This window comes from Coptis chinensis, chromosome 4 (genome assembly GCF_015680905.1).
Source record: "Coptis chinensis isolate HL-2020 chromosome 4, ASM1568090v1, whole genome shotgun sequence".
NCBI classification, from domain to species: Eukaryota; Viridiplantae; Streptophyta; class Magnoliopsida; order Ranunculales; family Ranunculaceae; genus Coptis; species Coptis chinensis.
In genome coordinates this window covers 28,782,889-28,796,737 of record NC_141459.1, presented here as the reverse complement: position 1 = coordinate 28,796,737, position 13,849 = coordinate 28,782,889, and the positions used below count along the sequence as shown (strand labels likewise).

General features: G+C 36.0%; 1 protein-coding gene across 10 annotated transcripts; it reads right to left on the bottom strand.

Moving 5' to 3' along the window:
- Nucleotides 1-2,903: 2,903 nt before the first annotated feature.
- On the bottom strand, nt 2,904-13,552 carry LOC147503054 (ABC transporter C family member 4-like). Of its 10 annotated transcripts, none has more exons than XM_086607866.1 (13): nt 13,369-13,552; nt 10,274-12,096; nt 9,249-9,847; nt 7,535-7,855; nt 7,340-7,426; nt 6,231-6,854; nt 5,909-6,073; nt 5,252-5,546; nt 4,865-5,079; nt 4,305-4,610; nt 4,034-4,097; nt 3,718-3,957; nt 2,904-3,632 (listed from the first exon to the last, which is right to left on the bottom strand). In XM_086607866.1, the coding sequence occupies exons 2-13, from the start codon at nt 10,707-10,709 to the stop codon at nt 3,529-3,531; spliced, it is 3,456 nt and encodes a 1,151-aa protein (XP_086463992.1). In that variant the 5' UTR covers nt 10,710-12,096; nt 13,369-13,552; the 3' UTR covers nt 2,904-3,528. The 10 variants fall into 10 exon arrangements, 9 of the variants coding, with proteins under 9 accessions (XP_086463992.1, XP_086463995.1, XP_086463988.1 ...); XM_086607869.1 differs by having other exon boundaries at nt 2,904-3,220; nt 11,959-12,096; nt 13,369-13,434; XR_015221885.1 differs by having other exon boundaries at nt 2,904-3,220; nt 4,309-4,610; nt 9,249-12,096.
- Nucleotides 13,553-13,849: the final 297 nt, after the last annotated feature.

The window sequence follows — 13,849 nt, the reverse complement described above, 5'->3', positions numbered from 1 at the left end:
TAGTGCAAGTACTCCTTCATCATGATTGCTTATGGATAGGAGTCCGTGGTCACCTTCGGTGTAGTTCGGCGTGATGTTGCGACCGTCTTTGTGGCGCGATGTTGGCTCGTGGATGCGACCGATATCATAGGTCGGTGCATTAGTTCCACCATGCTAAGCGCGTGCTGGATAGAGAATATCACTCCCCTACAACTATGAAAAGAGTTTTAAAATAGTGTCTGTTTGTAGAAAGGAAAATAAAACTGAGAAAATGAATAATCTTGTTTGTTATGCAAAAATTGTGGAAAGGAAAAAAAAACTGAAAACATGAATAATTTATTCATATTATTTATCATTTTTCTCCAAACTACTTATTATTTTTTTCCAAAACTCATTGCTATTGGAGAAAAAAAAATTAAAAAACACAAATGGCATGACCTTTTTCATTTTGTGGATATATACATGACACTTGTAAATTAAAATGAATTTAGCATATTAAAATGAATTTAGCATATATAACCCAACATAAAAGGTATTTGTTACTACCGGACCCCAATTTGTGTTGAACGGACTCAAAAAAAAACCCCATTATTACAAGTGTGCTATTGGTTTCAAAAAATCAAAAAAAAAAAACAATTATTACAAGTATGTCATTGATTCCCAAAAAATTGAATTCGAAATCCCAAACTTAAACGACCGGCTAGGTCGTTTGGACTAAGTCCCAAACGACTTGACCATTACCGTTTGGGACTTAGTCCAAACGACCCTACCACACCGTCAAGAGCCCAAAACGGAACTTTGAATTTTTTCAAAGTTCAAAAACCAACCGACATCAAGCATCGTTTTGGCCATATCGCTTGAGATTTGGACTTATAAAAAATGGTCACACCGCTTGGACTTAGAAAAAAATCCCCAACGATATGGCCACACCGTTTGGATTAAGTCTCAAACGATATGGCCACACCGTTTGGACTTAGTCCAAAACGATATGGCCATGTCGTTTGAGATTTTAACTTTGAAAAAAAATTCAAAATTCTGTTTTTGGGCTCTTGACCGGTGTGGCCGGGTCGTTTGGATTAAGTCTCAAACGGTGTGGCCAAGTCGTTTGATTCTAGTCCAAACGACCTAGCCGGGTCGTTTAAATTTGGGGTTTCGAATTCAATTTTTTGGAGACCAATGACATACTTGTAATAATTGTTTTTTTTAGACTTTTTGAAACCAATGGCACACTTGTAATAATTGTTTTTTTTTGGGGAGTCCGCCCAACACAAATTGGAGTCGGCAGTAATAGGACCCAAATAAAAAGACAAAAACTATCCTGTTTTAAGAGTATAAACACTTGTATGACACTGCAAACTCATATATAATATTGTCTAACAATAATAATAGATAACTCCCTCAAACACATAACTATTGTTGCATTCACTAAAACAACAATAAAAAGCTATATTAATCTTGAAAACATCCAAAACACTTAATGGATCTAAAATACTACAAAAGACTTTAACACTCCATCATTAAAATATATATATATATATATATATATATATATATATATATATATATATATATATATATATATATATATATATATATATATATATATATATATATATATATCCAAAGTGTATCTAAAACACCCACAAAATACTTGAGAACCCATCTACTCAATTATCACCAAGCTTCTTCAATAACCAACTAATACGCTTTGTTGGTACTCATCTTGAGAAAAATATTTTTTCGTGTTTTCAAAGACTATCTTGTGAAAAAACATCTCCATAGCTACAATATTTTATTCCTCATTCAACACGCCAATTTCATCAATGGCTAAACAAAATTTGTCCCAAGTGAGGGCTAGAGCATTGTTCTTACTAGCATCAACTACAATTCTCTCACGCTCAATTTCACTCCTCACACGCAAAAAAAGAATCGCTATATTCTGCATAACATGCCTCATGCTTTCATAACATCATTGCCTCCACCTTCCATGCTTTTATCTAACAATAATAGGCAATTTGCTTGAAAGAACTTAGTCGGGTTGCAATATATGTATCAAGTGTCACCCCCTAAATCAACCAAAACTGTTGGCAGCACCACCATCCATCTTCTTATTCTCTCATTTCTTCTCTTTTGTTCACTGATGTTACTTATCATTTTCTGTGTTTGGTTCTACTGTTGTCCTTCTGACTATTTCTTGTTTTGTTTCTAACATATATATATATATATATATATATATATATATATATATATATCCAAAGTGTATCTAAAACACCCACAAAATACTTGAGAACCCATCTACTCAATTATCACCAAGCTTCTTCAATAACCAACTAATACGTTTGTTGGTACTCATCTTGAGAAAAAATATTTTCAGGTTTTCAGCACTATCTTGTGAAAACATCTCCATAGCTACAATATTTTATTCCTCATTCAACACGTCAATTTCATCAATGGCTAAACAAAATTTGTCCCAAGTGAGGGCTAGAGCATTGTTCTTACTAGCATCAACTACAATTCTCTCACGCTCAATTTCACTCCTCACACGCAAAAGAATCTGCTATATTCTGCATAACAAGCCTCATGCGTTTCATAACATCATTGCCTCCACCTTCCATGCTTTTGCGCTTCTTCTGAGGCAATTTGCTTGAACAGACTTAGTCGGGTTGCAATATATGTATCAAGTGTCACCCCCTAAATCAACCAAAACTGTTGGCAGCACCACCATCCATCTTCTTATTCTCTCATTTCTTCTCTTTGTTCACTGATGTTACTTATCATTTTCTGTGTTTGGTTCTACTGTTGTCCTTCTGACTATTTCTTGTTTTGTTTCTAACAAAACCATTACTATTCTGTCTAGGTGTTTGTAGTTATCTCTCATTTGAACATTTTGGTCTTCACAATAAATTCAAAGTAAAACCAGAAAATGAAAAGCAAGATCTTTATAAGCATTTTCACTGTCCCAGCGGATTTTACAAGCATCAATTTTGTAATAAGCCTAATAACAAAGGGAACTCCCTTACTAATAAGCTTGCAAGACCACTTATATGTACTCCGTGGATATGATTCCCATCTTCCATAAATGAAACTGCATCAAAAACTCTTGTCAAACGGCTGGATTTCCATATTTCTGCCAATATAGTCTATAAACCTAAAGAGCTGTTTGCAAACTCCCGGACTAATGCTGCAAAGAGCGAGTGCCGCTCAAGCAAGCTTGATGGTTTATCAAATTCGATAGCTCTTCCTGCTCAAATAAAAATCTTATTAGAATTTCACAGTTGCACAAGTACAACATATACACAACACCAGAGACCTATGACTGGTTGCGTATACAAGTAGTAGTTAGCTCCATTTCTTAAATAATCATATCTTCCATACTCTTAATCATCTCCATTTTCCTTCCTTCTGTTATTTTTTTGCTAAGATCTTCCTCATGTTCAGTCCATTGTCATAATTTTAGAAGATGGTTATAACTGCAGTGGCCAACTCTATATAGATCTAAGAATTAGCTAGAGTTTCGCTTCATTTGAAGTGAAACAAACTCGAGCACTGTCAAACTGCTAGTTGCATCACAAGCCCGAACTTGCAGAGAGGGCAAACTCTGTGAATATCAAATTGTCTTGAGATTAAGTGCTTCCTACTGTAAATAGTCCCAACTGCAATGGAAGCATCATTAATGCAAAGAGATCTAACTATATTGTGATACCATACTGTAACAACAAATTTTAGAAAAATAAATACCTGAATCCATAACTAGTACTCTATCACAATCCATGACTGTTGGTATTCTGTGTGCTATGCTTATGACTGTAGAGTCAGTAAATTCCTCCCGGATGATTCCCTGAATTATGCCATTGGTCTGAGAATCAACTGAAGCTGTTGCTTCATCCATGAACAGAATACGGCTGCGCTTTAGCATCGCTCTGCCTAAACAGAGAAGTTGTCTCTGCCCCACACTGCAATTGTCTCCGCTATCAACCACTACCAAAGGAAACAATCGATCATTTGGTAACCAGTCGTTGATTTAAAAAAACTATACGTCTAGAAGAACGAATACCTGAAGCATCTAGTTTATCAGGATTCGCAGACACAACATCTTTAAGTTGGCAGTGTTCAAGGCTCTTCAAGAGGAGAAAACATCAAATTACAACCAGCCTACTAAACTAACTTTATTTCTTGCATGCATGTAACCTCAATATTACATATTTTGCACTTGATGCATAGATGCTTTGCGCTTGAGACATAATCAGTAAAAATGATAAATGATGGCAGCATACTGATGCACCTCTACCTATTCACCTGTTGTGAAACATGAATCATGAACTTACCCACCATATCTCTTTGTCTGAATATATTCCAATTGGATCGATGTTGCTTCGAATTGTTCCTTGGAAAAGGACAGGTTCTTGCGGAATGATACCAAAGCGGGACCTAAGGTCATGAACACCTAAAGTTGAAATGTCAACCCCGTCGATACAAATTTTCCCTCCTGAAACTTCCATAACTCTGAAAAAAGATTGTAATAAAGTTGATTTTCCACTCCCTGTTCGACCCACGATACCAATCTTCTCTCCTCCTTGAATGCTAAGAGTGATACCTTCCAAAATTAGAGGACTGTTGGGTCTATATCTAACCTGTTCAACATTAACCATTCAATGGTCTGTCAGTGTTTAAATAATGTATGTCACATAGAAACGAACAGTGGCCTGAGCAACAAGAAACTATTAGACGAGTTCATGCTAAAGTGTTATATATTTATCATATCAAATAATATTAGGGCGAGGTGGTTTTCATGATGAACTTATCTAGTCCTCCTTGAGTAACTATTTAATGTATGCTCTATACTAAATAATCTGTAATTATCAATGCCTTATGACAAGCTTGTTACCTGCAAGTCCTTGATATCAACATCGCCGTGAGTTGGCCAGTTTGGAGAAGGCAGGCAATCCTTAATCTTCCATGGTGCTTCAGATGGGATGTTTATAAATTGTTTTATTCTTTCAACCGAAATCATTCTGTTTTCCACAAAGCAACTCATATATGCGGCAAAGAATAACACCCCGTTAAGAGACAGGCCATATGATAGAGATAATCCCACAAACCCTACGCCAAATAAAAGTAGAGGTCATTTTAAACTTTACATAAAGAAAGAAGTTTTAGGTGTAAAAAATCTGTGACAAATAGATTATCATTTCTTTTCTATATACATTAGTACATTACGATAGGTGTATATGTATGAAAGAGCTACTAGCTAGGACTGTTTAGGAGATAAAACCTGGCTTGGTGGCATAGCTAGGCAACAAAACCATGAACAAAGCAGAAAAGCAGAGAACAAAACTTCCCATCAACTCCACACGGAATCCAAACCATTCATTGGCTCCATTGTTGTGAAAAGTCATACGTAAATTTGCATCCAATCTATTTATAGTTTCTTGCCAAAACTTTGTCTGCTTCTTGAAGCTCCGAATCGTCATAACTCCAGCAACACTTTCCGAGAAGTGATGTATAACAGGAGCCTTCGTTATTGAGTCTAGACGAGTCAATTCACGGGATGTTGCTAGGTAGTAACCCTGTTCACCAAGTAAGTAAACATTTTACATTGATCATTCTATATTCATGTTTCAAAATGAACAGAAATCTTTTATGCATTCAGTAAACAATAAGGGTGAGTCTTTGATCAAAACCAGAATTGCTCTGGACAATCAGAACGAAGAACATTGAAAATAAAGTGGACGCTACGAATGCCAGGTTCTTGATATGGCTTGACCTGGAATCCACTAGTCAAAATTAAGTTTTGTGTCACTACTTCTCGGAGTATCCATTGGCGCAAAAGTTACTAGAATATTATCTTAAATGTCCTTCCAAGACTTGTTCTCTAGCCATGATAAAGCAACAAATCTATAGTTCAATCAAGCAACAGGACAGCACGTACCCTGTACCAGATGTTGAACCAAACAAGTGGAATTATGAGGAAAATCGTAGGCCAAGCAACTTGACATGTGACGATTATGATGCCGAGCACTGTGATGTACATCGCAATGGTCATGTTAATAAACAGCGGAAGTAGTAAGTCAATGTTGGTTTGATCATTTGAAACCTGCAAGATATTTTAAGAGTTCTTCAATTAGTAAAATTTGTCACCAAACCAACTAATTTGATAGTTAACAACAATTGTCAATTGGAGAACAAGTATACTCAAAAGTGGAATGTGCAGATTAGCTATAAAAGTTCCATACGAGGGTAATCAAGCATACCCGACTAAGAATTCTCCCTGAAGGTGTTGTATCGAAAAATGACATTGGGGCACGCAAGATGCTATGAAGGATTTGCTTGCAAAGAATTTGAGCAGTCTTCAGGCCGACATAAGTAAGAACTACGTTTCTAATCAAAACAAATACACAAGAAACAGCTGCTAGAATGACGTAAACACGAAAGAAAAATGAAGGATCAAATGAAGCTCCTTGATCTTCACCGGTCTCAAATGCCAACCAATAGTCACCTGCCATGAGGGAGATTTGCCACAACAATGACATAAGCAACACTGCCACAATTCCCCACCATCCATATGCTTCAGTACTATATGTTTTATACACTCGGAAGCTAACATGACCAGTCTCTCTCTCCTCGTCTTTGATGAGTTTGGAAGTTCCCTTTTCAGACTTGGAATGGCCTAGTGACTTATTTTGACCATTGGCAACTTGTGGGTATGGACAAGCTGGCTTCTGTGTTATTGGTGGTTTAGGAGAATGCTTAGAATCGTTCATTTCTACCAGTTCCATGGACGTTTTATGTGTCGCAACAAGAGCTCCAAAATCTGAACCAGGTTCAAGAAGATAGTTGTATTTTCCAGACTGTACAATCTTTCCATCTCTCATGACCTGTACTTGATTTTTCAGAAACGAACCAATTTAGAAAAAAATCAAATAAAAAATAGCACAACAACAAATACTACTGAAGTCACAAAGTGGAAAAGGTATGCTCAATCAGTGCACCGCATCTTGAACTTGGCAGAGGCATTAAGGGTCACCAAAATTTCATGTGCAACGTACCAATATGTGACCTAACAACAGGTGAACTGTGCTGAGAGCATATTTGAAACTGGTGAAGGGACAAAAGCGTAAAAATAGCCTATTAGTACTTCATTTGGTTGTCATTGGTACAGATTGCAACTTACTTGGGGCCTTGGGGAGATGCCAAAAGCATGTAACGAGTAGAATATGTTTCCATGAGAAGCATTTGCAGATATTACGTACATTTGTGCAGGGATTCACTACTTAATGATATTATGTCACAAGCATCTTTCATATTTTATATTTTAAAAATATATAATGAATGAATACACAGTCAAAATGTTATGGCTCACCAATATGAGATTCGTGTTATGCAAGAATTCCACTTGGTGTGTTACAAGCAAAATGGTTTTGTTCTTCAGAGCTCCTCTTACACATTCCTGCATAATGGCTTTTTAGTACTACAGTATGTTGGATATGACACTGATTACTTATAAACATTGTAATGATACTAAGTTAATTACAGGCAGAGCATATACTTAATTCACCTTGAATAATTCTGATCCAGTGTGAGCATCGACGGCACTAAACACATCATCAAGAAGGTATATATCACAATCCTGATAAACAGCTCTCGCGAGTTGTATCCTCTGTTTCTGACCACCACTTAGGTTAATACCACGTTCACCAATCTCCGTTTGATCTCCAAATTCCATCATTTCTAAGTCCAAGTCAAGTAAACATACTCTGATCACTTCTCTATATTTTTCCATGTCCATTGCCAATCCAAAAAGAATGTTCTCTTGAATGGTCCCACTTTGGATCCATGATGTCTGTGCCACGTAGGCAGTGGTACCATAAACTCGTACCTGTAAATGAAGCACAATACTGTCACTTGAAATTCAAATAAAAGAAATATTCATTGATAATAGGACAATTGATACATTGAACTCACTAGTTTATATAGAGATTACAAATACTAATATATACAAACTAAATCCTTGATTGGTGCTAACCAAATCAAATAAAATGAAATTATAAATATATCTTCCTATACATATATCCTGATCATGTGGACATAATACCCCCCCCCCCCCACACACACACACACTAAATCTCATGGTGGTTAATTGAAAGCAGCATGAGATCACCACCTCAATGAGAATTTGGTTCCAATGCAATTAGCTTGCTACTCTCATTAAGAGATTGTTGCCGAAATTCAAGCCAAAACTCTGCCAAAACAACCATGAACAACAACATCCAATAACCCCTCAGTGAAATTGTCCAACAAGCCCTATTTCGAACTTGGGAGTTTATGGTATAATCTGGCAAATCAACTTTTCAATTAAGGAGATCTTGAAAGCTAAATGTGATTCAAGTTCAGGCCTTAAGACGAAGACGTAGAAGAAGAAAAAGGAGGGAATGGAAGGAGAATCGCGCCCAACAGTTCAGAAATCAGATCACTTTCTCTTTCTTTTGTTTCCTAAATTGTAGCATTTGATAATCTTAGTAGATTCTACATTAATTAGTTTCCAATTCAATCCGATTTCCTTTGTTAACCATAGTTAGGAATGAGTAGGAACTTTTGACAAGTGTCAACTTCCTATTTGTCTCACAAGCCCACACTGAATACGTTCCCACATATAAAATTCACTGTGGTCTGATGTACTTGGTCGTTTTGGAGTTTGGACCTCAAAGGAGAGTGAAGTAAATCTAATTCATAGAAAACAAGTATCGCCATTGAAAATATTTGAAGCTAACAAAAGATTATCAAAAAATTCATAACCGTACAAAGTACCACAACACGATTGTTCGAGTTACGTTGACTAGTTGGAGAAAGAACCTTCTTATTTCTGTGGATACAGTTGACTAGTTGGAGAAAGAACCTTCTTATTTCTGTGGATACAAAATGGACTGTTGTGCGTCAAGTTAGGTTTAAATGTAAAAGTATTGGGGTGGTTAAACTTGAATGGGTAAAATAGGAAGGGAAACATTTCAAGAAAGCAAAACATACTGGGATAGCAAAACATATTAACACTTTTCTTAATATAACATCTTTTGCCTATTAAACTCTTAAAAAGGTATTAAAACCCAAAGAAATTATTAGGAGTACTCATTATTAGTAGGCTTTAAAGTTGTTTTTTTCTCAAAACAGGCCCCCTAGCCCAATTTCCAGATTTATTTTTCAGCTTTAACTCCATGAACCTTTACACAAAGTTAGTAAATTCATAAATCAAATCACCCATTAATTATAAATCGTACCTTTCCTGAGATCTTGTGCATCTCACCAAGAATAGATGCAAGTAACGACGATTTTCCTGATCCAACAGTGCCAACAATTGCAGCAAGCTCTCCTTTCTTGATCCTCAAATTCAAAATTTTCAAAACAATTTCTCCACCATCATCATCCCAAGCAAACATTCCATCCTTCACCTCAACAGCAAAGCTCTCACCACATCCTTCCTCTCTTTCCTCCGCTCCTTTGACCAATTCCTTGCTCATCAAGTAACCGTCCAACCTCCCAAGCGAAATCATCGCTTGTGAAATTGATGTAAGAGCTTGGGGGAAGCCCCATATAGGCTCTTGCAAGATCTTAATTAGTGACATAGCTGAAAATATTGTCCCAGAATCCAATGGAAAGCCTAACCATATCGTTGTACCAAAAGACAGTGTGGTCACAATCGCAGGGGTGCTCCACAGTAATACAACACTAGCAGAGTTTGTGAACATGAATTTGGATAGCCAATTGTACTCAGCATCTCTAAATTTTTGTACTCTCTTATAAAAATGTTCCTCCCAAGCTTGCAACTTGATCATCCTCATGTTGTTAAGCATTTCGCTAGTCACCTTCATGCGAGAATCTGTCATTTTCATTAGATTGTATTGATAACGATTATTCCGACGAGTGTTTAGCATAACAAACACCATTATCACAATGATTGCAAGTAATGCTGAAATCGCCGAGACACCAATGTACATATAGAGTAGTCCTAAAGCAACTATGATTTGGCACGGCATTAGCCACAAATTGTGAAGCTGGAGTACCATGTCCGAGAGTTGTTGAGCGTCAACCGCCATGTAGTTTACGATCTCTCCTAGCCCATGAGCTTGTCGAGAAGAACTAGATAGTCTAAGGCCTTTTTTGTACAGTGCAGTAATTAAAGCTGATCGAATAAGCATACCAACATTCTGAGACTGAAAATTAAACTGATGAGAGCTAAGGACTTCAATAATTTTTGCTACCAAGAGAGCGGCAACAAGATAGAAGCCTTCGTAAGGTGAGTTACCTTTGCCGGATGAGAAAGCAACGAACTGCTGGAGCAGGACAGGACCAATGTACATGAAACAAAGCCGAATAACTGCTAAGAAAGCAGTAGAAACAAAGTCTTTCCAGAAACAACGAAACAATGTTGTTCGAACTGGATGCTTTGAGCTTTCAGATGGTTTAGGCCAGTTGGACTCAAAGAGTTGTGAGATAACCTCTGCTCCATGATTGGGAGCAAGTGATGGGATTTCGTCAATCTTGAGAGGGGATTTGTAGCCTTTTTCCAACAACGGATTCAACCAAAGCCACATAGCTCTTGAGAATAAAGTAGCTGAAACGAACCCTGAGACATTTGATTTGCTCAGTAAAGGTTCATCTTTTAGTTTTGGGTTCTTTTTGGAGAGTCCTACTTGTAATTTTGGTTTTGATTCCTTTAACCTCCTTCTTGATCCTCCCATATTTCTGTGTCTCTCAGTTCAAGTCTGGACTGTGGAAGTGTAGGTTGGGGGAAAGTAATATATGCACCAGCCATAGTAAATTATTAGAAACACTTAAAGCATGTTTAGTCTTTCTGACAAAAAAGTCCCTTTCTTTGTTTAAGGCACCAACCACCCACAAACAAAAATCGTGATAGTTTGCCATTTATTATTTTCGTACTAAACATTCCACGAAATTAACAAAGAGTAGTGGGTGCGACCCAACGCCTACAGTACTGAAAACCAGACTAACGGATACAAAATGTGAGAATTCAAGAGTATTGCAAGTGCTTAAACAATTAACAACGAAAATAAAACAAGTGCTTAAACGATCTTTTAGCTAGCACAATAATAGTATGAACCATTCAAAAATGTGTACAAGAGTTCAAATTGATTGCTTCCTGATAAGGCTGGGTTTAAATTTTTAGCTAAAAGTAACAGAATATATATTGAATAAAATGCTTGATATAAATCGTATTTTTGGTTCAAAAAATTTATTAGTAAAATTTACTTTGATTCCTTGTATAAAATGTATATCTCCCCTATAATGGTAATGGTGTACTGATTTCATGTGTTTACTTGCACGAATATTAATTTGCTTCTTTTGTATTTGTTAATCTTTATGACTTACCAATCTACATTTTTCTTTATAGTATATTCTTTTTGTTTCTTAAATTTTTTTTTGATTTGTTTCCATACTTAGAGTCATTTTTATAGAAGCCTCATTCGATTGGTATTAATTTTCCCTGAATTAACATGTTCTACAAAGTCCTAATTTAGTAGATATTGTCATTTCCAGTAACTAATATGTTTTTAAAGATTTCTTTTGTAATTGAAATTACTTTTCCCTTATCTTTTTTATGAGGGACTTCAGTGAAAATTTTACTGAATCATTGTTGTATTCTCTAGGACTCTAAGTACAAACTTTATAATATAAAGATGGAGAAGAGCTCAGAATATGGGATGTGGAGGAGACCTGCGGCCCAGTCCTTATATCCCCTCCGGAGATGTCCTATTAAAACTCTAGTACACTATCAATGACTACCATGTACTGCTTCTTTATCAATAGGTTAAATTGCAAAATTTCGGTACAAAGGAGTAAGATATGACCGATGTTTAGATCTAACAACAAAAAAAGTTTCTTTGGATATCAGTTCCTGATATTCCAAACTGCATGCCAATAATTGTCAACAATGCTGGATGCAATATCTGCTCGGTTTAAGGAACTCACCTGATCAGGAGTTAGAAAAACTGATCCCAAAAATTGGTTGTTTATCATATCCTCTTATGCTAAAGTTGCTGAAGACTTTTGATCATGAATCTTAGCTGCACTAAACTTCACGAGATTCAACAACTTCTTCTTGTGAACCTGAAATTGGACATTGACGTCCGGTATAAGTATCTAACCTCCCATAGTCACATGTCAATAGGGACGAACATTTGAAAAAAAAATAATAATAATAATTTCACACGATGTGCTCAACCAAATGAACTTTCAAACATATTTGTAACCAAATGCTACGTTAACTAAATTTTTTAGTATCATCCCATAAACAAGACTAGCTAGTATTACAAAACGACAGAGCATTACAGAGAACTTGTTCCATACCAAAGCACAGGATAAAGTACATAAGCAATAGAAAACTTTCTCAAAGTCCAACAAATCACACCAGAACGTGTTCCATACCAAAGCACATGTCCATCTTTTAGAATGGAAGTCGAACAGGAAATAAGCAGATATGATATAACTAATAAACATCCAATGTGAGACGTCTAAACAACTCAACATATACAATGAAACAGTCCCATAAACACATGATGCATGTTCAAATAAACTATACACGCAAATGTTCCCTAGTCATACTGGTTTTGATCTTTTTCTTTGGAGACACCAATTGAGGTTAGCAATTGCCATAATTGACAAGGAGTTTGGAGACACCAATAACTTAAAGTACCTTTACTTAAGGTGAATATGTGTCTTCAAAATATGAAAAGAAAAAAATCGGTGAATACTTTCACATAGGAAAATACAAATAAATACATAAATCAAAAAATAAAAATAAGTAATAATTATGGCTATTGTGGGTACAGATGAAGAGAAGAACGTAAAAAAGATAGCAGCTTACAAGTAAAAAATTGTTTAGACCGATAAACTAGTTCACTCTTCAACAAGAATAGAGTAAATCTCAAATGTACATTTTAAGAAGCACTATAAAAGGGATAAGGAACCAAGCATTGTTTGTCATAATATGCAGTGAAAAATGACCTTCTATACATATAAGTAACCATGAACAACTCAAAATTATTTCTTTAGTACAATTAATATAATATCATAAACAAGATCCGCCAGTATTACAAAACATCACATTCAACCTGTTCCAACCAAAGCGCAGTACGAAATAAGTGGGATGTTAAATAATTTCTAAAGTTCAACAAATCCAACCAGGAGATACACGAAGAATGTACTCAATTTAGAAAGGTAGTCAAACAGAAACAGGAAACAAGCAACTCCCATAGTTAACCACAAAGAAGAGATGATAAGATGAAAATTGACAGTGAAGAAGAGATAATACTAGTTAACCATAACCACAGTATTTCAAGAAATAACTAGTTAACCACATAGTCAAATTGAGCACATTACCTTTAGCATAGCCTTTTGGCAGGTGCTTGAGAAGCATCTCCATTTCTTTACAATTTGGTCCACCTTCCACAAACAAGTCCACTAAAAGAGAAGTAGTTTTTGCGTTAGGTGAGAAACCCTTGTCAAGCATGGTACTGAGAAGTTGCATTGATGTTGAATGTGAAATCATCTGCAGAAAAACCCTTCTCTTGCATCTCATAAAACAAATCCCGGGCTTCTTCCAATTTCCCTTCTTTAAATAATCCATTAATCATTACGTTGTATGTCCTAGCGTCAGGCTGCAACTCCCTAGTTGAGAGACTATAAAAGATTTCCTTGGCCTCAACTAATTTTCCTTCTTTGCATAAGCCATCAATAATGATGTTGTAAATCGGGACATTAGCTTTCGTTCCATTATGTTCCATCAGACGGAACAGTACCATTGCTTCAGCAGAAGAACCATTTCTGAAGAGGCCATCTATTAATGAACTATATGTGAACT

Coding starts and splice junctions, on each gene's coding strand:
- LOC147503054 (XM_086607862.1), bottom strand. CDS start 10,709: ATGGGAGGATCAAGAAGGAGGTTAAAGGAATCAAAACCAAAATTACAA. Junction 7,856..9,248: donor TGCACAAGATCTCAGGAAAG/GTACGATTTATA, acceptor CTTCATTTACAG/GTACGAGTTTATGGTACCAC. Junction 5,080..5,251: donor TAGCTATGCCACCAAGCCAG/GTTTTATCTCCT, acceptor TATTTGGCGTAG/GGTTTGTGGGATTATCTCTA.